Below are 22,121 nucleotides of genomic sequence, written 5' to 3' on the forward strand. Positions count from 1 at the left end.
ATGTGTTGTCATTCTCTAGCAGGGATACTGGAAAGTTCCTTTCCTTTCCCCCTCTTCTTGGAAGACCTTCTCAACTTCTAGGACTGGAATATGTGTTCCTGCTCTGTATTTCCCTAGTCCCCCTACTGCCCCCTTTACAGCACTTATCACGCTGTACTGATATTTCTAAATCCATCACTACTCCGGAAGCTTTAAGAGGCCATTTCTTTTCACTACTGTACCCATAGTATCTGACACATAGTAGGTGCTCAGTAGTTATCTGTTGAATGAATAAACAATGAGAGAATAAATGAATGAAAAAGGGAGAAAAAGGGAAAGGTAATGCTTATCTATTTATTTAATAAAAGCCTTATTGAGATATAATTACCCCTATAAAGTGTACAATTCTGGTGTTTTTAGTTATTTCTGGGTCAGCTAATTTTAAAGAGTAATTTAATTACAGGGGAAGATACTAAATTGAAAATTTACAAAAGCTCAGTTTATTCTGATTTTATTAAAATTGTTTCTGTTGTAACAACACAAAATATTATTTTAAATACATTATTTAAAGCCTTTGACATTTAAATTAGGGAAGATACAAACATTCCAAGGAATGAAACATAGATCTTTTATTACGTGTGAATCATGAATTTATGTTCCTCTTTTAATTTAAATGCTTAGCTGAAGTAGTCTATAATGTATAAACCTTCACTTTTTGAGACATGGGTCCCTGTAGCAACACCCCTCGTGTGTGTGTGTGTGTGTGTGTGTGTGTGTGTGTCTGTGCGATCTGCATTGTGATTTAGTGTTTCCTGTGTGTGGGGGAGGGGTCTGTGGTGTCACAGGGCTGGTTTCAAATGCCATAACCATTGATTTCTTTTTCAGGAAGTATATCCAAATCTGCTTCATTTTACGCAACAGGAACGAGGAGCTGGTTTGTATTTTTTGTCTTCTCTTTTACAGATGCAACTGGTCATGCCACAAACAGTAAAGAATAAAACTGTGGATAATAAAAGAAGTAATTAGAATGGCTCGTTCTGCTGAAATCAAATCAACAGCTACTCATTAGGGTAGGCCCTGTACAATGGAAGACACAGATCAGGCATGGTCTCTCTTGGCACCGCACTACCCAGTCTGTCAGGCATAAATGAACATGAGGAATTTTAATATAAGACATGGACAAGTATAAAACGTGAAATAACAAAGGAGGATAATGGTTTGCAAATGACAGGTGGTTTGTTAAAGACAGGTGACCTTATTTTCTTTACCAGAAATCATGACAAGTAGAAGCACTTGTGGAAGTGGGGCACAGTATGTGGACAGTCTCGGAAGATCCAGGACAAATGCTGTGGTTTGGGCACTAGGCTGGGTACTGGGCACCAGGCTTTGGGTGCTGAGCATTGGACTAGGCGCCGGGCACTAGGTACTAGGTGCTGAACACTAGGTGCTGGGTGCTGGGCAGTAGATGCTGGGGGCTAGGTGCTGGGCACTGGGCACTGGGCAGTAGGCACTGGGTGCTGGGTACAGAACACTAGGTACTAGGTGCTGGGTAATAGGGGCTAGGCAGGTATTGGATGCTGGATGCCGGGCACTAGGCTCTGGGTACTGGGCACTGGGTGCTGGGCAGTAGGCGCTGAGCACTGGTTGCTGGGCAGTAGGCACTGGGTGCTGGGTACAGGGCACTAGGTTCTGGGTACTGGGCACTGGGTGCTGGGCAATAGGCGCTGGGCACTAGGTGCTGGGCAGTAGGCTCTGGGCACTGGGTCTGGGCACTGATGGGTATGTAAGGGCCCTAATTATGGTCAGCGGCCTCTGTCTAACTGGAGAAGGAGACCTGTCTGAACGCAGGAACACTCCTGTACCTCCTCAGAAGTCTTGAGACGTATAGATGGCACAGTCACTCCCAACATCCCATTCCATCCTCTGGAGGAGATAGACCACGGTGCTTTCCAGCAGTAAGCCACTCAAGATGGCCAGAAAGGAGAGCTTCCGGCTGGCGTTCAGGGTCACTACAGAAGAGGCAAATGGTAAGTTCCTAAGAGTTCAGTTACGTTATACTATAATCATTAAATGATATGTAAATTATGGGGCAGTATGAATGGAACTGTTTTGTGAAGCTGTTTTAGAAAATCTCTATTTTTTCCTATTAATCTATGCTGTTACTTTCTCCCACTTTTCCACTTTGGAGAGAACCAAAGTATCTGCTTGTAACAAAAATATTCTTGAAGTCAAGACACAGATTTCCATTAACATTAAAAGGGAAAATAAAAAAGAATAACAGAAAAAATTGACATTCTTGGCTTTACAGTTGACAAAATGATAAGCATCATGATAAAAAGTATCAGGCAACTAAACAGCTCATTTAAAATAGCACTTGTCATGACGTGCGGGGAAATGAAGACACACCGGGTGGCTTCTCCCTTCCTTCATACAGTAGTAGGAAGGGTCCTGGCTTGACCACTGCCAGACCACAGAAATGCGGACCATTCATTCACAAGTGGAGGTAAGAATGGCTGCCCTGCGATCCCCTCAGGATAAAGATAATGCATATGAAAGCGTTTGGAAAACTAAATAGGGCCGTGTGGTTACACTGAACAAAACTGAATGCATGCTACCTGTAAGGCATGAGAGCAATGGCAGGCCTTATCATTGTTCTGTGAAGATTTCCAGTGTTTAACAGGTTATCTAGAAATAAAGCTGTAAGCTTTTGCCTGCTTGAAGGCTGAGAAGACAGAATCAAACACAAAGTACCTCTGATTGCCTGAAAATTGGACGTGAGGACAAACACTTTAATGAGCCGCAGGCACAACACTGTGTAGTCATGCTCCCAAATGACAGCCGGGATCAGCAAGAGTTTCCCATAGCTCGACAATAACAAGGCTTTCAGCAGCAAAACCAAGTCGGGGTGCTTTTCTTCTGCGATGGGTCGCTCTACCCACAGGAAAGTAAAAATGCCAATAAAAAAGGCAGCTTGTTCTGAGGAGGAAACAGAGGATAAAAATATGAATGTCCTTATCCCAACTGTATCCCCTGCAAGCAAATAAACCGCAATCCCAAAATACAGCTCATCAGCTGACTTTATCAAGAGACTCTTTATCAAGACCAAATTTTCTTTTTTCCCACTCTTTCTCTCTCTATTTAATAAACTCTTGCCTTTTGTGGCAAATCTTGCTGATATGACGTCAGAAATATTTCAACAATTCTTTCATGAAGTATTTCATCATCCACCAAAGAAAAGGTAACTCCACCAGAACTGTCATCATCCGTTTTCTGAAGTTCCTTCTTGGAAGTAAGATTCTATTTAAACGTCTTTGGTGCTGGAGATCTCCACGTAGAGAACACAGAACAGAGACTGTTCAGTCTGGAAGATGGGGCCCAGCCTGAGGGCTACACGGGAAGACGTTTTCCTTTGTTCATTCTTCCACTATTTATTGAGTGCCAATTATCTACAGGGTTTTGAATACCTAAATCAAAAACTTCCTTTTCCAACTTTAACAAACTGAATGCAATGCCTCATCGTCCCAGGGAGTCATTCACAGAAGAGTAGAGGCATTGGTTCCACTGGTGTCCACGGTCAGAACAGACACAGTGCGGTCCTGTTCCCACTAATTAGCAATGGGACATTTCTTTTCACCGCGTTGTTATTTGTATTAAGTGGTTAGTCCTCTGACTACCCAGCTGTATGTGTTTGGAGTGGCCTGTCCCATAAGCTGTGTTATTTAGGTTTCTGCAGAATCCGTTATTTTCTGGAACACACATATCACATTATAGGAGAAACATCTGGATTTTTCAGAAAATGTTTTATAGTAGGTTGGTGCAAAAGTAATGGCAGTTTTTGCAATTATTAACCTTTTAAACCGCCATTACTTTTGCACCAACTTAATAACTGAATATAGTCAAACTAAAGAGGTTCCAAATAGAGGAGAGTAGAATCCATAATTTAGAATGGTTAGTCTACATGGAATTTGATATATTCTTCAAGGGACATATGCTGTCCTCCTTCAAAATGACTGAAGGGCTTGTCAAAAGCAAGCATCTGCTCTCACCGGAAGCTCTTATAGCCTGAGGTTTAGACAAAGAAATAGTAAAATTGCAGAAACTCAAAAAGCGGCACCACCATGCAAGACGCTAGAGAAGGGCTTCTAGCGCGGGCAGCGATAACCTCGAGCCTCCTACCCGGAACGTGGGAGGGCTGGGAAACTCACCAACCCTGGGCTCTGCAGCCTACACGTGACAGGTGTCAGGCAGCCCCCGCCCAAGGGTCTGCACCCATCAGGGGGGTTCAGTAGGAGCTGACACCCACCCAACCACTCTGTGCAGGCCGCAGTGGGGAACACATGGGATGGGAACCCAGAGACCTTTCTGGCCTAGAGCTGACACTCACTCACCGTGCGGCTCCTGAGAAGTCACTAGCCCTTCCTAGTGCAGACAGGGCAGAGCTCCCAATCTACCCACCAACGAGGATGGCTGTGACAAGTCAGTTGATGATACCATAAAAGCAGTGTTTGAATTATAAAATGCTGTATTTATGTGAGAACATTTTATAAGCTGTTTTAGGGGTTTGTAACCTAATTATGGATTAGATTAAGACACACAAAAAAGTAACAACAGAAATTTCTGATTGAGTATCAAAATATCACTATACTACTGTAGAGTAGGTCCTATAGGAATTCCAGATGATTTGAGAACAAGCCTGCTTTGTTTCTTTTTTAAATTATGGACATAAAGCAGTTTATCTTCAGAAATTTTAAAAGGCTTTGCTTTATAGTTTAAAATTATATTAGGTTCTAGTTCTTGGCTTAGGGGATGTGTTCAAAGATATTTTTAATATTATTCTGTACATTTGGAAATTCTCAGCATATACATGAATTTTAAAACCACAGGATGGGGATGAGAGGATCAAAGGAGTGGGGTCAGATAGAGAAGGGGACAAAAGAGGACACATAGGGCAGAAATATGACACTGGAGCGGACTGGAGACTTAATACTACTAGAATAATGTTCCGTTATAATCAAATAATTTTAGAAGCAGAGAAGCATGAAAACCAGTAAGTAATACAAGTCACAGAAATTAATTCAACACAATTCTGACCTAAGTCAAAAATTCAAATACGGAAGAAAAACAATTCCTGAACTTAAGGAATCTGGGGAAGTAGCCAGTGTCCCAGCACACAGTCAGATAAACAGTACTGTTAAATACACTGCGTAGGTACGAGGCCATTAGCACAATACACTGGCTAATGCCTGGCAATTATAATCTGTTTGAATAAAGATGGGACCTCAGTCATCTTCTGATTGGATAATTAGAAATCCCATTTAAGAATTTTACCAACAATACAATGTCTCAAAATATTTTATGAAACTCTCTAATCTGATACCATCCATCAGATGGATAAAGACCCTCTAATCTGATGGTACCATACCAGTGGTAACAAATGAAAAAATAACAAAGCGGCTAATTTAGACAAACTCTCCTAGCAGGTTAGTGGTAGAGCTGAAAACTTAGGCTCAACTCCTGTACAAACTAGCTCCTTTTACCAACCATCAAGGCCACATGCCTTAATTTTAACCACAAGAGTAAATATGGGTTAGCTCAGAACAGAAAGCATGGCTTGTTCCTACCTAGAGAAGCAATTGCAAACAGTCTGTAGAAATCCCACTCCTTAGCGTATCGGATGACATCGTCAGGGTCGGGGTTCTGGCTTGAGTCTTGGAGCTGCCACCATCTCAGGTATGCTTCACAAAGCAAACAAAACATGCAGAGCTTTCCATGCAGCTGGTGGCCAGAGAGAGAGCGCCACTCAGTTAGGTGAAGACTACGCAATCCTCCTTAAGACCAACAGGCCCAGACACACGAGGGATGTAGTTTGTGCCGTACACAGCATCAAGCCCAGAATTTATGTGACTCGTGGATAGGTGGAAGTAGCAACAAGAGAACAATTTCATCTGACGATTGCATGATAAGAAACTATTAGACTGAACAGGAATTTTTTAAAAAATGCCCCTAGGCTGGACGAGTTATAAATTAATACATTGAAAGATAGCAAGTAACAGGTGCAAATCAGCTGGAAAATCTAGAGTCTGAAATTTTGGCAAAACAGAAAATACCAGTCACCAATAACTGGCTTTTTTCTACCATTTCTCCTACGGGTTGAACTTTATCGATACAACGTGGGAACTACAAAGCCAGCGCAGTCCAGGGATGGGTCTCAGTGTGGGCTTCTGAGCTCCTCCAGCTGCACAATGGGGCTCCTGGCTGCGGGTGAACCCCCTGGGGACTTTTCGGAAATACTGATGCCAGGATCCCATCCCCATCGAGTCTGATTTAATTGGTTTTGGTTGAGGCTTTGATGTGAAAGGATTAACCACCGCCCCTCCCTCTTTCCCAGGCAAAGTTTGAGAATCAATGCTCTAGTAATTTAAAAACTGCCCTGGTTCTTAACTTGGGGGTGGGGGTGGGCACAGGGATAAATAAATTGCATGGTTACTGTCTGTATTAGCTCAAACTTAGGGTTGCCAGATTTAGCAAGTAAAAATACAGGACACTCAGTTAAATACGAGTTTCAGCTAAACAACAAATAATTTTTTTGTATATGTAGAATCCATGTAATATTTGGGACATATACTAAAAACAGTTATTTGTTGTTTACTTGATTTAATTTAATTGGGTGTCCTGTATTTTCTGTCAACCTGAGCCGAATTATTAAAGAGTTCAAAATCCAATATGCCAAGTGTGTATTCTGAAAATCCCACTTTTACAAGTTAGGACTTTTCTGATTAAGTTCAATGCCATTCATCTCAGGCATTCCCTCAAGAGCAAAGGATAAAATGCAATGAATTTCTTTTTCAATAGTTTTCTTCTAATGTTTGCTTCTTTCGGGTGTAATTCTCTCCCTACCTGGATATATTTAACTTTTATTCTATTAAAAATAATTGATGTCTGTTTCAAAAGGTAACCTTCTAAAAGGCGGCGATCCAGATTATGGTTTGTTAGTTTCCTACCAGTGACCACATTCTTAAATAGTCACTAAACACTGTACACTTGAAAAAAAAATAATCCCTGCTATTTCTAGCAACTTTCATATATTGTCAAGATAAAAGAACCACCTTCATTAGAATTTTTTAAAAATAGTGTTCTTTAATTCTGTTCAAAATTATTATTTTAAAATGCAAAAACATCAAGTAAAATTAGAAATTATTCTTTTTTTTTCTTTTTTCTTTTTTTTAACTTTTATTATTTTATTACCATTAATCTGTGAATAGAAATTATTCTTTTAAAATGCAAATACATCATCAAGCAAAATTAGAAAATAAAAACATTATCACAACTTACGTTTATTTCAGTATTGAAAAGAATATGCCTGTAGGCCTGGGCTTTGCATAAAATAGCATTAATCAAAATTATAACGGGATCATACTCGACATATTTGTCTACAGGTTTCTGGCAAGATTTCTGAAATAATGAAAGATAATATTAGAACAAGCAAATTTATACATTGTGAAATCTTACAGGATTTCAAAACAGCAGTGTCTATTTTAGACTTGTATAGTAATAAGGCCATATCAGCATTTATTTAAATAAACTCCCATTCAGATACAGACTGTTCACCTATTTAAGACCTGATTTTAGAAATGACTAACTATAATCTTCTAGGCTAGAAACATTAATCTTTTAATATCATATTTAAATCTAAAAACATATTTGATTTAAAATCTGATTTTAGGCAGAAAAGTATTCCAGAAAAGTCTAATTTGAAGGAATTGTCATAAAATAAATTTCTAGTGTACTTTCATTGATAAATTGTTGTCTGTTGGCTAGATGGCCTCCAACTTTGTGTCCTTGAAGCATGATCTAAAGAAAATGGTTCAGAAAAGGAACCCTGTACCCAGAGCTTCTGAGAGTTCCAAGCAGTAATGAATACGGCAGTGCCAACAATTCAGGGATGGCAGATACCAAGAGAGGCCTGTTTTTTTCTCCCAAACATTGAGAATATGGAAAGAAAGTGGTCCTTCTCTGTTCCAGTAAAGACACTGGAGAATGCGGGCTGTGTGTAAGGAGCTGGCTTGTGCAGTGGTTTTAGGTTACCCAAACCAAGCCTCCCTGGGCTCTCAGCAATTCCTATGAAATGTGTTTTTTTTATATATATTTTGGACACAAGTGATTACAATGTTATCAAATCCCAACACTATTAGAACAGGTAAAATGTAGGTGTACAAGAAAGAGCAAGCTCTTTAAAAAAGGGACACTTGAAACTGTTAGTTACAAAGTTGCATCACTGTGTAAACTAGTGGCTACAATTCAAACACAACACCCTTTTGAAACTGGGAGAGGATGAAAGCGATAGAAATGATGGATATGCGAACATTCTAGGACAGCCGTTAATTACATCGAAGTGCAGAAGAAACAAGAAGTGCACCCAAGAGCACTACCCCTGCACCCCAAATAGAAGGAAAGCTCAGATTCACTTCCACTTTATGGAGTTTCCCCACCTCACTCACATCATTCCAAGAAATGACTGTGCTTGTCCAGTCATCAAGTGAACCAATGAAAGGATATGTGCCAGTGTCTCAAATTGAAACCCACCTAATAATAAAACTGAGGCAGAAGAGGTTCATAATTCTGCAGCCTTTTTGCTGAGCAAAGAATAAGCCAGTGTGTCTAAACAGAAGCCACAGAATCGGAAATTCTACGTTCATGACAAGAGCTGTTTTCTAGATCCCATTGCTGAGTTCCCCATATGGAGAATACCTCTTCTCTTCATAGGAACAAGAGTGGAAGACCAGAAATGAATGCTACTTGCTACTTCATTTTAAAATGAAACTGCGGGCTGGTCACCTCTCTGTCCTTTAAAAGTTCTCCAAATCCCATCTTCAGACAGCATCACAAGTGTAAGATAGGATCTGGAATTTTAAGGAGGTAGGCAGAAGCCAGCAGCAGGAGCACAGCCCTCGCTTGTCTGACAAACGTTTTGGAGTGGCTGGTACATTCCTAATGACAGCTCTCTTTACTTGGCCATTTCTATGGATCAGGCGCTTCCAAGGAGTACGATATTCACCTTGAGACCTACGTATCTTTCCTCAAGGACCTCACCTTTTACAAGGGGAGGCAAATAAACATGCCACTGTCGGTGCTACCATGGCATGAGCCCAGGGGGACATGAACCCAAACGGAAGCAGCAGCTTCTGGTACCATGTGATACGCTCTGTGCTGTATCCATCTCCCCTTCTTAGCATTCTGAGGATTTCATAAACATTGAGAGTTCATTCAAGTCGGCTCGTTCCCTCCCCAGTAGTTTAGGCCTAATTTTTCCTTCTTCTGCCTCTATTATTTACCTTTCCCTGAATGCTTCCCCTTGAATGTGAGGAGTAAACCCATACACACCAAAAACAAATGCAGTAAAACATTCTATTGAGAGATAGCGAAATTTAGTAGATACTTTTTTTCTTTTTACATTGGCAAAATCGTTTCATTCCACATCATTTACTACTTGACAGGCAGTGTGCTGAAAGATAAACTTGTCCTGTAATTGCTACAGCACAGGGACCCAGCCCATCCTGGGGACTCAAACGCTTCCACCACCGGTATCTCCACATGCTACAACTTACTACGCTGCTGTGTTCTCTGACTCCCTAGCCAATCACAGCTCTTTCAGAGGGTGCACTGGCCAATTTCTTCAGAATATTCTTGAGGCTTCCTCCTTCCCATCACGTCTAGGACGACCCCCTGCCCCTTTCATTCTCAACTGTTTAATTTTAGCTCCATATTAAGCAAACATTTATCTTAAAAGTGGAACCCACTAGAATTTAAGCTCCAGGCTAGGCCGTATCTTACTCTTCTTTGAACCCAACATCTAGGGCTGGAAGTTGGATACTGTAGTTGAATGGACCTGACACTTATGAGAATCTCAAAGGAGTCTTGTTTTGTTTTGTTATCATAATAAATTTATCAAACATCTGAGCACTTAAAATATGCCAGGCACTACAGGATATTAAAAGCACTATATCTTCAAGCATAATTATAATAAACTGTGAAATGCTGAAACAGAAGGAGGGGCTAAAAGCAAGAGACGTGGATGGAGGAAAATGAGGGAAACAGAAAGGCAAGCTGGGAGGACCGGCAACAGTAAGACAAGAAGAGCACAGGGAGGGAGGTTAGGATGAAAAGCACAGGGAGGAGATCAGGCTGACTCCACGCACAGAGGGACGAGACCAAAGTCCGTGTGAGCTACTGGCTGTAAGGCCACTTAGAAACGTTGGATATTTTTTCACAACAAATAGCCTGATATCTCAAACTTTTTACTTTTTAATCTCAGGACTTGGAGAGCCTTTAAAACATTATTTTGTGGTATAACTTTTGAGTCTAGGATCAACTAAATGATCTTTCCCGGATTATGCTGTTTTGCCTATTAATATGCATTAGCGTGATAAAACGGAGGACATTACACACTCTATCTCATTAGGAAATGACTGTATATGGTAATGAATCCACAATGCACTGTATGACCATTCAACATTCCAAATATAATGCTAAAAGCTGTCTCCTGGGTGACAGAGTGCAATGTGTGACAGGGGCAGCGGGAGAGGGCGTAGCTGGTTACCTAAACCGCTATCCAATAATTATTTTGTCTTTCCATAAATAAAGGTATAGAGAAGCTGAAAACTAGGAAAGGGATTTTGTTGTTAGCTTACTCCCGATAATTGAGAAAAAAAGGATTATTTTACATTATTAAAGATTACTAACTAAAGTGCATAGACAGATACTAGCTTTTCTTTGGACAAAAGACTGTATTCACTATTATGTGGATGCCATCTTTCAGAGGGATCATTTCACTGGACCAGTCCAAAAGTCATTTAAACCACATATATAATAACTTACTGTTCTCTCCCTCGTACGAGAATTGCCAAGGATATGATCCTCTAAAAAGCTAGAAATGGTTCATGCATTCAACAAATATTTATTGAGTACCTACTATGTGTCAGGCACCGTCGTGGGTGACCCAGCTACATTACTGAATAACATATACATCTTTGTCCTTGTGTAGCTTACATTCCAGTGGGAGGAGATACGTAAGTCAAATATATAGAACATCAGAAAATGGTAGGTGCTATGGAGAAAGACAGAGCAGCGAAGGGTGATAAGGTGTACCAGCCTTGGGAGAGGGATCACAACTTAATAGGGTGGTCAGAGTAGGCCTCTCTGAGATGTTAAAAAAAGAAACACTTGAAGGAGGCGAGGGAATCAGCCCGGGAGACAGCGGAGAGAAAAGTGTTGCAGGCAGAGTGCAAAGGCCCTGCAGAAGGAACTCGGCAGGTTTAAGAAGTCCCAGGTGGCCAGTGGGACTGCAGTGGGATGAGGGATGGAGAAAGTAGCAAGAGCTGGTGGAATGCCTTCTTAAGTCAGAGCGAGGATTCCGACCCGAACTCTAGTGCAATGGAAACACTGCAAGATTTGACCAAGGAATGGTGTCATCTATTTGAAAGTTACATTTTCAAAGCATCAGTCTGGCTGCCGTGTGAAGAGACTGAAGAGGTGCAAGGGTGACGTATGGAGTCAGTTTAGAGTTATGCTAACAGTGCAGGTGAGACATGGTGGTGACGTGGACCGTCATGGTAGCAGTAGAGGTAGTGGAACTGGAATGTAATTTGAACGTAGAGCTAACAGGATTTGCTAAGCAACTAAATAAGGAATGTGAGAGAAAGAGGAAACTCAAGCATGACTCCAAGGTTTTTTGGTCTTAGGAACCAAAGTGGTAGAATTTCCATTAACTGTGCAAGTTTGAGATGACTACTGAAATCCAGGTGGAGAAGTCCAGTAGGCAGCTGGATGTTTGAGCCTGGAGTCCAAGGGAGGGGTTGAGGTGGAATTCGACCACAATTTGGGAACTGTCAAAATTTAGATAGACTCTGAGGCCATGAGTCAGAATGGGCTCTCTAAAGATGAGTGTGTAGACAGAGGCCCAAGAACCGCGCCTTAGGATTAGAACGTAAGGGAGGGTAGGCAGAATCAGAAAAGGTGAGAGGAAATAGCCAGTTAGCCAAGGAGAAAACTACAAGACATGGTGTCCTGGCAAGTGCTCACAGCATTTCCAGGAAGAGGACGTAATGAGGTCAAATCCTGCTGGTAGGTAACTGAGAATGGATTAGCCAAGTGGAAGCCAGTGGTGATCTTAACAAGAACAGTTTCTAGTGAAATGGTGGGTGGAAAGAAAGCCTGAAGTAGATTCAAGAGAAACTAAGAGAAGAAATAAACACATGTAAGTACAAACATCTCTTAAAGGATTTCTGCTGTCAAAGGGAAGGGAAAAACAGCATGAGCTAAAGGAAGAAGTAGGGTCCAGAATTTTTTTTTTAATGGAAGAAATAGTGGTGTTTATGTTGGTGGGAGTGACCCAGCAGAGAGCAGAAGGGTATTGCAGGGATGTCCTTAAGTAAATGGAAGAGGACGGCATCCAGTGCACAGGGGGAGGCAGTGCCTTTAGACAGCTATGCCAACAGTTGCGCCTCAGTGACCGAAGGGAAGATGGAGCACGTGGATAATGAACGCTAGTACTCCTGGGTTTATGCCAAGGACATGGAAAGCTTGTGGAAGCTTGTTGCAATGCTTGTGGAAGGTCTCTGTTTTCTTAGCAAAGCAGGAGAGGACGTATGGGAATCTTGAGGACAGAGAAAGAATGTGATGATTGTTCCGAACCATTGGAATGTGAATGGCTAGTGAAACATAAGGTGATGGCCAGATGGCATCAAGGGCCCACATGAGGTTAGTGGTTATGAATTAAAGGTACGTTTCCCCAGCAACATACAGTACGTACAGTATAGTTGTAGGGGTGTAGGCACAGATCAGGCAACATGTTGGATTTAACCAGGGTTGACATGTTGCCACGTGAGGGAAACCCTTTGAGAAAGGAACAGAAATGGACGGTGCATGCACCAGAGTGACTGTACCACTTGACAACAGATTAAAAAGGTACATGTTCACACTTTGTCTACTCCCTTGTGTATTCCTACAGGTCATGTTTTTCTAATTTATGAGAAAATCATCTGATCAGAAATGGGATAATGTATTGACTGCCTGTCACGTGACAGGTCCTTTGCTAGTGCCCCCCCAAGAACCTCCAAATTTGTTACTTTTCAAACATAAGATCGTTGCCTATAAATAGACCGAACACCTTGAAAACAGAATTTTCACTTCCTCTTTCGGTTTTCATATTCCAACGTCTAGCACAGTGCTTTGTACACCATACCACAACCACAATGGATGAAACCCGAAAAACAAGTATTTCAGGAGAATTTAGCACGGGCTACGGGGTGTAAGGACGGTAACACTCATCTATCAAGGGGAGAACACCTAAGAATGAAATAGCTTTGGGTGAACCCAAAGCTGCTACAGATTCCATTGTGTCTCACGGTCCCCAAATGTCGCCGCGCCACTGTCTTTCCAAGGACACCCCCACCGACAACTCACGCAGATCGTTATCTTCAGCACGCCGTGCTTATAGTCTCGGTACAACTCCTTGGCCTCCTGGTTGCACTCGATGCACCTGTACTGGCAGGACGCCAAGGCATTGGTGGCAGCAGGGGTCGCCGTCAGCCCCTCCGTGCTCCCCTTGCCCGCCGTCTCCCCTTCCGAAGTCCCACTGCGGGGCCGTAGCCCACCACGCCCACCAGTGCCCATTTCCACGCCACTGGGGCCCAGAACTTCCGATCCAGTGACGGGGAAGACGTCAGACGCCGAACCGGAAAGCCTGCGCCGCGCGATGCCTGCTGGGATTTGTAGTCCTGGCACCAGAAAGGAGCCCCAAGGCCGGCCCAGCCGGGACTACAACTCCTAGCAGGCAATGCCACCCCCCTCCCGCCCCCTTTCCACGGCCCACCTGCCCGCCGCGGGTGAGGGCTGGGCGGCCGCTGCGCGCGGCGGGGGCCGCCGCACATGCGCCTTGAGGGAAGATGGCACCTGCCCGCTGCTGCTGCTGCTGCTGCTGCTGCTGTTGCTGCTGCTGCTGGGGAGGCGCTGTGGCCGCCGCGAGCGCCGCGGGGCGCGTCCTGGTGCTGCTGCTGCTGGGGGTCCTGTACGCCGGGCCGCGGCCGGCCGTCCTGGCCGGCGAGCACTATGCGCCGCTGTCCCTGCTGAAGCAGGAGCTGCAGCACCGGCAGCAGCAGGAGGCCCCGGCGGGCGGCGGCTGCAGCCCGCAGTCTGGGGACTGGGGGGACCAGTACTCGGCTGAGTGCGGCGGTGAGTGGGCGGCAGCGGGCGGGCGTCCGGGTCGCCGCGGGGGCTGCGCGCCCGGGGCCGGCGTGCGGGCAGCCGGCCTGTGCGCCGCGGGGTGGCGTGTGCGCCCGGCTGGCCGGCCTGGCAGGCGCCGCTCCCCCGCGCCCGCGTGCCGGCGCCGCCTCGGGGAGGGAGGTGGCGGAGGCCAGAGCTGCCCGCGTGCTCCGGGCCTCGCCGCTGGTGAAAGGCTGCACGAGGACAGTCCGGCGGCGCGGGCAGCCCGTCCCGCTCCCGACCCGCGCGTGCCGTGGGCGCGGGGAGGGCGCGACGGACGTGGGAGGCGCGGGCCCCGCGTGGGCCTGGACGCCAGGTTCCCTGACTGCCGGCTGATGTGTCACCTGCAGTCGCCGGAAGAAAGAAGAACAAAGAGCAAGCCCGTTGGATCTGCTCGTTGCCAGCTCGCTTGCAGTCGTGACAATTGGTAACGATTGACCGGTGACCTGCCCGGTGTCGCCCAGGTACAGGGCCCGGGCCGGTGTCCGCCGTGCGCGCGTGGGGACGAGCCCGGCTCGTGCATGGACGCGGGCGCTGTTGGCCTGGTCCGTAAGTGACGGCAGATGCTCCGGGGCAAAACACGCGCGTGCGAGTTTTATTCGGACGTCTGCCCTGGGTCTTTCCACCCTGCCGGCCCCTCTTCTTCTTTCCTTTTCCTCTTCCGCGGCGTGAGTTGCCTTACTTGCTTTCGGAAGGTCTGGGCCCACCCAGCTCCGCTTGTATGAGGTGACTTTCCTGGCCTGACAGCCGTGTTCTTTGGCACCCTGTAGCTGGGAAGACACGTATTTTTTGGGTTGAGATGAGAAGCCAAGATTAGCACACTCTGATTGCCTCTTAGCGCAATCTGGCTTCCCTGAGGAAGTCCCACTCGCTGAGCGGTGTGTCCCATTGTACGGCAGGCCTTGGCTGGGAACAGCGGCAATAACAGGGCCAGCATTGCATCGTGCAAAAGAATGGCTCTTCGCTCTGTCACCTTCTGTGGCTCCCAGCAAGTTAATTGCCTGTCTTTGCAAAATTGCCTCCTCGGTGAATAGAAGACACGATTACCTGATTACAGGGTTTTATTTTCTTCACACGAGTGCTGTGAGGAAAATGAGAAACAGCTAACGTGTCTGGAGTGCTTGCTGTCTGCCCGGTGCTGTGGTGAGAGCTTGAGGGCACTTAGCCTCTAAGTCTCTCAGAACACCAGAAACTGCCGCGTTGGATGGCCCCCCCTTCGCTCAGATGAGGAAACAGAGGCACAGTGACATCCTCACTTTCCTGACGTCCCACAGCTGTGCAGGGAGGAAGCCAGGGGGTTAGGCTCCAGGTAAAGCTTTGTCTTACACACTAAGTGGTAGTAGTAGGAAAACACACCTGTAGTACTTACCAGTACGTGTTGTGTAAATCTTCATTTCCTCTCTCCTCTCACATGTAGTCATGTGATGCTCACTGGCGAAAGGAGACCCATATTCTAGGCAATGGAAGACAGAAATCCACTTACACTAGGAAACCAACAGGTATTTTTGATCTAGGTGGCTCATTTCACATCTGGCTGTTCCCTGTAGCTTTACTGGCCACAGCATGTGACTGTGGTAGAGACTCTGAGAATGTCTCTCATTCTCCCTCCTTTATCCTAGACAAGTAGGAGGAAGCTGGACCCTCCGAAACCTGCCCCAGCTCCTCTCTGACCTGAGAAGGACAGATTTACCACTAACCATGCTCAGCCGGAGGGGCTCGTACTCTGTGTCCAGAGCCCCCACGTGATCACCATAAGGGTCTGGATAAGTGCCAGGGTCCAGAACCAATTAGTTCTTCAGAATCAGACTGACCTGGTCTTACCAACTATTAATCATGTCATCGTCACTTGCCGGCCGATCCAGCCCCAGACCTGTCCTTATCAGGCTAGTCCCTGTAGAGAGGGCAGACGCAGCAGCTTAGCCACTTTTCAGAAGCCTTCCCACAGCTTTCAGATTCAAATGGATGAGATGATGGCAGCTTGGGTCAAAATCTGCACACCTGCTGGTGAGCTGTATATACATTCTCTTAAGACGGAACCCCAGTGATTGTAGGGCCAGACACGGGCTGGTGGGAGCCCTGGCTCTGAATAGCGCACTGGCAGTGGCTGACCGCGCAGTGTAGACCACCATCCTGTGGAACCCAGGCCCAGGGAGCAGCCGGATGTCAGTGGGCCGGCCCCCTACCCCTCTGCAGGTCGAGCTGCAGAGATGACAAGCATGGATGATCCCTGGTGCTACAGTCTTAGCCTGACCTTTACTGTCCCCAGGCCCCTTCTACTCGGTCTCTTCCAGCACATTTTCACTTTTTATTTGAAAAGCATGTATAAGCACAAACTTCTGACTGTCTCTGTTTTCCTGTGGTGAAAAGAACTTTTTACTCTTTTAAAAAATGAAAACGAATGTACATATTTTTCAAATAAAAATAAATTTTTCTTGTGACCTCTGCACTGTTTTTAGTTTGGAATTGTGGGAAGAAATAATGAACAGAAGATTCCCCCCAGTTCTTACACTCAGTTTTAAACTTGTAAACACTCTGCACATACTTACGTAATCCCCCTGACACTGAAGTAGGCACTGTTTTTCATCGCCATCTTCTCTGCTGTGAAACCGCGACAGAGAAGGTAGGAGAGTTCACACTGGAAGCAGTCGAGTGAGGGTTTGAACCAGGCCGCCCAAGCGACCGTGCCTTATCTCCTCAGTAATATGTGCATAGTAGTGTAATATCTTACTATCAATGACGAGGTCCTATACCCGTAAGCATGTTTGGTGAAGGGTATATTCTTAAACTACTTCTAGAATTTCGTATTTACATATGTGCCAGGACGCTTCACTGAACCTAACGTTTTGACGCCTAGAGCCAGAATGGATCTGTTCTTTCTCTGAAAAGCGACTTGTGTGCCTAGTAGACGCTACGCACGTGTCCGGGACCCTGGGCACACAGCACAGCTGCTGAGGTCCTGGAGGGGAGCCTGTGCTCCGGTTGGGGAGGGCGGTGACGTACAGTAGGGGTGTGGGGAGGCTACTGTGGGAGGTGGCCAGCGAGGGCCCCTGGTCAGGTGACACGAGCAGGGACCTGGCTAGAGAGGTTTGGAGAGACCTTCGCGATATCTGAATGCGACACTGACATTACAGAGTGATAAAGTGTAAATAAGTTGTGACTGTCCACTGATTTAAGAATGCGGGTTCTCTCTCTGCTCTTCCTGCCAAGTTTAACTACACTTTATTCAAACGTGGCATTCATCTGTATTCAACACATCTTTGTTTTTAAGATCGTCTAAGACATATTTTAGGAGTTCAAACATGCATTTCTAGTGAAACTTGTTTCTCCTTTGAAAATGTAATATTAACAAGAACAATGAATTTATGTGATTTTTTTTTCTTTTTATTACCTTCTTGAGACTTTTTTGTCTGTTCCTAAGTAAGGTAGTCTTGTACTTGATGTCTTAATGGTGGTTTTCAAATAACCACCGTCTTCTAACTGGTGACTGTGCTTAATGCCTCAGTCAAGTGCAGTGAGTAATTTACAACCTGAAGTCATTTTCTTTAGTTTGTTGAAACGAATAATCCCAGAGTTGAGTTTATTTTCCCTTAGTTCTTTGTGGAGAAAAGAGCATTAATATCTGTCTCATTTGGGACTTAACTGCCAAAAAAAAAATGAGGAAGTAGCTCTCAGCCTGGCTCTGTTTCTGACCAAGCCAGTAAAACGTCAAGATTGTACGTGGTATGTTCTTCGTTGAGGAATCAGCTGTTTAAACATGTGAACTCGGTCTCCCTGCTCACTGCACTGACATCGTTGCTGGGCCTCAGGTGAGAAGGAATCAGGAGAGGGAAATTTTTATAATGAGAGCTGTTTCCTTTTCTGTTCTGGCCACGAGGAAATGAACCACATTTTATGCTCAGTCATGGCCAAGAGCGCTTACTCTTTCTGTTGCTCTATTTGCTCAATCCTTTTGTGCCGTGGCCCTGATTTTCTGATTGTCATCACATACAGTTTTGTGGCACCTCTCTTCCCACCTTCTTTCAGGCACGCATGAGCACATGAGCCAGTGTAGAGTGGCCAGCAGAGACCAGGCTCGGAGTCACGGATGGCCTCCTACGTCGTTCTCCTGCCCGCCCTGGCCGCTGTGGCAGTCTCCGGGAGCGGTCTGCCTCTTTCAGGAAGTCCCTGTTGAGAAGTTGTGCCCCCTGGCCTGAGCCCGAGTAGGTGCTAGCCCAGGGTATTTGCCCACCCCGTGGCTCTTCCGTGTGGATCTATTGTTAAGAACCACAGCTACCTCTCCTAAGGTCCATGCGCTCATATTCGTGTTCAGCTCCTGGTGATGAGAGTCCATTTTCTCTCCCCTCTGGATGAGAGCCTGGGTTTTAGAATCTACCCTACGTGGACCATGATACAGGAAGTGGCAGGGCACTTTCTGTACAAAAGCTTTTCAGGAAGTCTGCTATGGCGTGTAGACACGGCTTGACTTCATTGTACTTAATACTCGGCTGACTGACTGACATTTAAAGCTAACCCTTTTCACAATGTGATGTTTTAAAGAGGTCATCTTACCTTTTTGTTTGGTCTCGTTTTCTTGCAGATAGAATGTATACAGCACTTATGGAAGAACCATAGCAGGGCTTTAGTACTTTTCACTGTGGGTTAATGTTTTCCCACGTTTTCCTTCTGTCATCTTTTTTCTTTTTATTGAAATAGGACATATGTGCAGAAAAATCTACATATTACAAGTATATAGCTCCATGGATTTTCACAAACTGAACAACTTGTGTCAGCGGAAGGCACCCTAAATCAATGTGGCATCTGTTCTTAAGCTTGCTAAGAACGTCTTCTTGCCTGTTTCCCTGGCTTCTTTGGGAAGCGCTTGGTATGGCTTTGTCTGATTCAGGACCCAGCACAGTGGACTGCCTCTGTGTGCGTGGGGTCTGGCGTTCTTCAGACACTCAGGAAGCCGGCGTCAGTCACATGGGCCACCATCTCCCTCATCAAAGACCAGTTGGTGTCCCTTGGGACTATTCCTGCCTGTTTGGGGTTTTTGGAGTGACTCTGTGTTCCCTGGTCACTGATGTGGTCTCATCACTGCCCAGCTGCTTCAGCTGTCCCAGGAGAGCTGACATTTGACAGTACGGGTGGGTTTATGAGAAAGTCTTCAGCTTTTAAAGGTATACGCCGCTCGGAGCACCTGACACGTCTTCAGTCCCGCGTCTGACCCCAGGCTAGGTGAGCGGCCTCCGTGGGTCGGCAGGCTGCCCAGCTTTTGGCCACGGCACCCTCCATCCCGTTCGGTTAAGCCACTTAACTTGCTTCCTCACCTCTTTTCCATCTGTGCCACTGACCAACTCCTTTCGTGTGTTTTTTTACATTCTTTACATGTGTTAATACTTTTATGTAGGTTAATACAGCTTTGGTCAGATTACATTCATACTTCGTTAAAAAGCCATTCTGTCTCTTTCAAGTGGCTTTACAGATCCTTCTTCTAATGGATCAATGATACATTGATTTTATAATCTAATTCTCAGTAGGCAGCCTCTAATTTCCGATTGTTTTATGGTAACTTACATATTCCCAGAGCCGATGAATAATATTTTATTAGAATAAAGGAAGTATATACTTCTTCAGGGGAGAATTTTTCCTGTTACTACTTTCCTGTTATTGCATTCTAAAAGAAATTCCCCACTGGGCCCATGGGACAATATAACGTACAGTGTCTTAAATAGTGGTTGTCTTACAAACACAGAAATTGGTGAAAGCAAAAGGCACTGCAGGTTGATGGTGGCTGCTTGGCCTTCAGGGAGCCTCTCTACGGATGCTGTCTGCTCTTCCCACATTATCCTCCACCTAGGACTAGAATTGTCAGTAACTACCCGGCACCTGGCTTCCGAGTTCTGGCCTGTCTCTGGGAACAGCTCGGTCATCCTTGTTCTCAGGTGAACTGGGCACACTGTCTGTTACAATGAGCACGAGGTGGTCACGTGATGACCGCAGCCCAGCAGCTGTTGAATTCCTTATAAAACATTTTCCTTCGGGGATTGGCCATGGGTTTGCTATTTGCAAGCTTTCGTTCAGTTTTCCCTTGCAGACATGGATTTGTGACGAATACATGCTACTTCCAATGCCACCTTCTCTAATCACTAGAAGGGAATGCCCTCCTCTTATCTGATTGAGAAAGAAGCAACCAGAAGTGCTCCCCCACCACCTCAGCCTCAGCTTGCCTCAGCTTCTGCCTTCACTTCTCTCTCCTTGTGGCGGGATGTGCCCCCTCTCGTCTCCCATCAGCATACAAATGGTTGTAACAGTGCCCCCCACCCTTGAAAAAACAAGTAATAAAGACAGGGCCTCATCTCTCTGCTTCCTGTTTCTGCAGAATTCCTCCAGATGTTTATGTGTGCTGTCTCCATGCCTCCAGTTCTCTCTTGAACCTACCTAGTCAGCTGTGTCAGGGAGGAAAACGTTCTCCTCTACCCTTCTAGGTTCTTCTGGTTGGTCTAAGTTAAACTGACATGAGACAGATTCACAGGAGAAAAACCAAGTTTTCATATGTAAGGGGGTTCCATAAGAATATAAAGCCCACAGGCCGTCAGGCAGTGGAGACTTATGTGCCATCATGAGTGAGGAGAAAGGAGCAGAGGTCTGGGACTTCAAAGCAGAAGGAGACAGTTGACAGGGAGATGGGAAGAGCAAATGTTTGTCATGCCATGCAGTGACAAAGGGACACAGGACTGAACCAGCACACCTTGGCTAAGTTTCTCCCTCAGTTCACTCTTTGTAGCAATCTCTGGTGATAGCTCCCTTCCTTTTATAGGCCCTCCATCTAAATTCTTTGAGGCAGTAAAGGGAGAGGTAAAGAAAAACTTCCTCAGTCTTCTGTTTCTCAAAAATAATTAGCCTAAAATAATCCTCATGCCAAAGAGACTCATTTGGGGTGGCAAATTTTGCTCCCCTATATCTCCACCCAACAGCCCTTCTTCCAGTCAGCTGTGTGAGGTTTAGAGGAGAGGGAAGTGTGATGGCCTTGCTGTGCCTAAACCGCTTCCTGCGAGGACCCAGCATTGGCAGAGGGAGTGGTGGCAAGTGTCCCATGGACCTCGATTGATGCAGTGACCTAGAGCACAGATGTGGCAAGTCTCGGCTCTTTGTTTCTTTGTGACTTTGAGATGTCCATTAACACTGAGCTGATTTCCACATGTGTACAGTGAGCCTAAGTAAGGTATGTTCCACCTAGTTCCAAGGATGGAGGACTGAGAGAAATCATGTTTGTGAAAGCATTTATTATGTTGGTGCAAAAGTAATTGCAGTTTGAAAGGTTAAAAATAATTGCAAAACTGCAATTACTCTTGCACCAACCTAGTAGCAAGCTGTAGTACTGTGGAGACCAAAGTCAACTTAAGGAAAGAAGGAGGAAGAAATTAACAGGAAAAACCCAGCAGTTTTAGCCTAGATGTGTAACCCTCAACCATCGTTTCTGTGAACTGCAGGCCTTACGTCTGTCCCTCACACTCGCCCGATGAGGGTATGTGCTGGTAGTTAATGTGACGTGAGGAAACCGAGGCCAGGCAATATGAGGACTTGCCCAAAGTCAAATAGCCGGTTATGCTTCTGATCCAAGTCTTTGTGTCCCCACAGCCTGGCTCGGAACAACTCGATTACTTTGCCTCCAAACTAATTAATTAACTTGGAAGTCAGGGAAAGAGTAGATTTAAACATAAGAGTTAATTCTCTGAAACTACTAGTAATGTTTAGACAATGAGCTAGTAAGACTAATCAAGAAAAAAGAAGAAACAAATATTTGACTTTAGGGATAAAGGAGTATAATGAAAAATGAAAATCGTGATAACTTCGTAACTTATGGCAAAGATGTAGAACAATTCAAAGAGTTGGCTAGTTCTTTA

The 22,121-nt window shown here is 45.1% G+C and overlaps 2 protein-coding genes across 6 annotated transcripts in view; one reads left to right on the top strand and one right to left on the bottom strand.

Moving 5' to 3' along the window:
• Positions 1 to 313: 313 nt before the first annotated feature.
• On the bottom strand, positions 314 to 13,707 carry ARV1 (ARV1 homolog, fatty acid homeostasis modulator). The gene is made up of 6 exons (XM_081039240.1): positions 13,441 to 13,707; positions 7,312 to 7,431; positions 5,601 to 5,754; positions 2,731 to 2,955; positions 1,842 to 1,988; positions 314 to 979 (listed from the first exon to the last, which is right to left on the bottom strand). The coding sequence occupies exons 1-5, from the start codon at positions 13,648 to 13,650 to the stop codon at positions 1,846 to 1,848; spliced, it is 852 nt and encodes a 283-aa protein (XP_080895366.1). The 5' UTR covers positions 13,651 to 13,707; the 3' UTR covers positions 314 to 979; positions 1,842 to 1,845.
• A 144-nt stretch (positions 13,708 to 13,851) lies between these two features.
• The window catches only part of TTC13 (tetratricopeptide repeat domain 13), a 68,916-nt gene continuing 60,646 nt past the window's right edge, over positions 13,852 to 22,121 (top strand). For 2 of the 5 annotated variants that reach the window (XM_081038846.1, XM_081038847.1), the window contains exon 1: positions 13,913 to 14,208. In XM_081038846.1, the coding sequence (XP_080894972.1) occupies positions 13,923 to 14,208 (286 nt within the window). In that variant the 5' untranslated portion in view covers positions 13,913 to 13,922. Of the gene's footprint in view, positions 14,209 to 22,121 lie in introns of all 5 variants that reach the window. The other 3 variants (XM_081038849.1, XM_081038845.1, XM_081038848.1) reach the window with 3 other exon arrangements.

The sequence above is a fragment of the Rhinolophus hipposideros genome (assembly GCF_964194185.1).
Source record: "Rhinolophus hipposideros genome assembly, chromosome: 26".
Lineage (NCBI taxonomy): Eukaryota > Metazoa > Chordata > Mammalia > Chiroptera > Rhinolophidae > Rhinolophus > Rhinolophus hipposideros.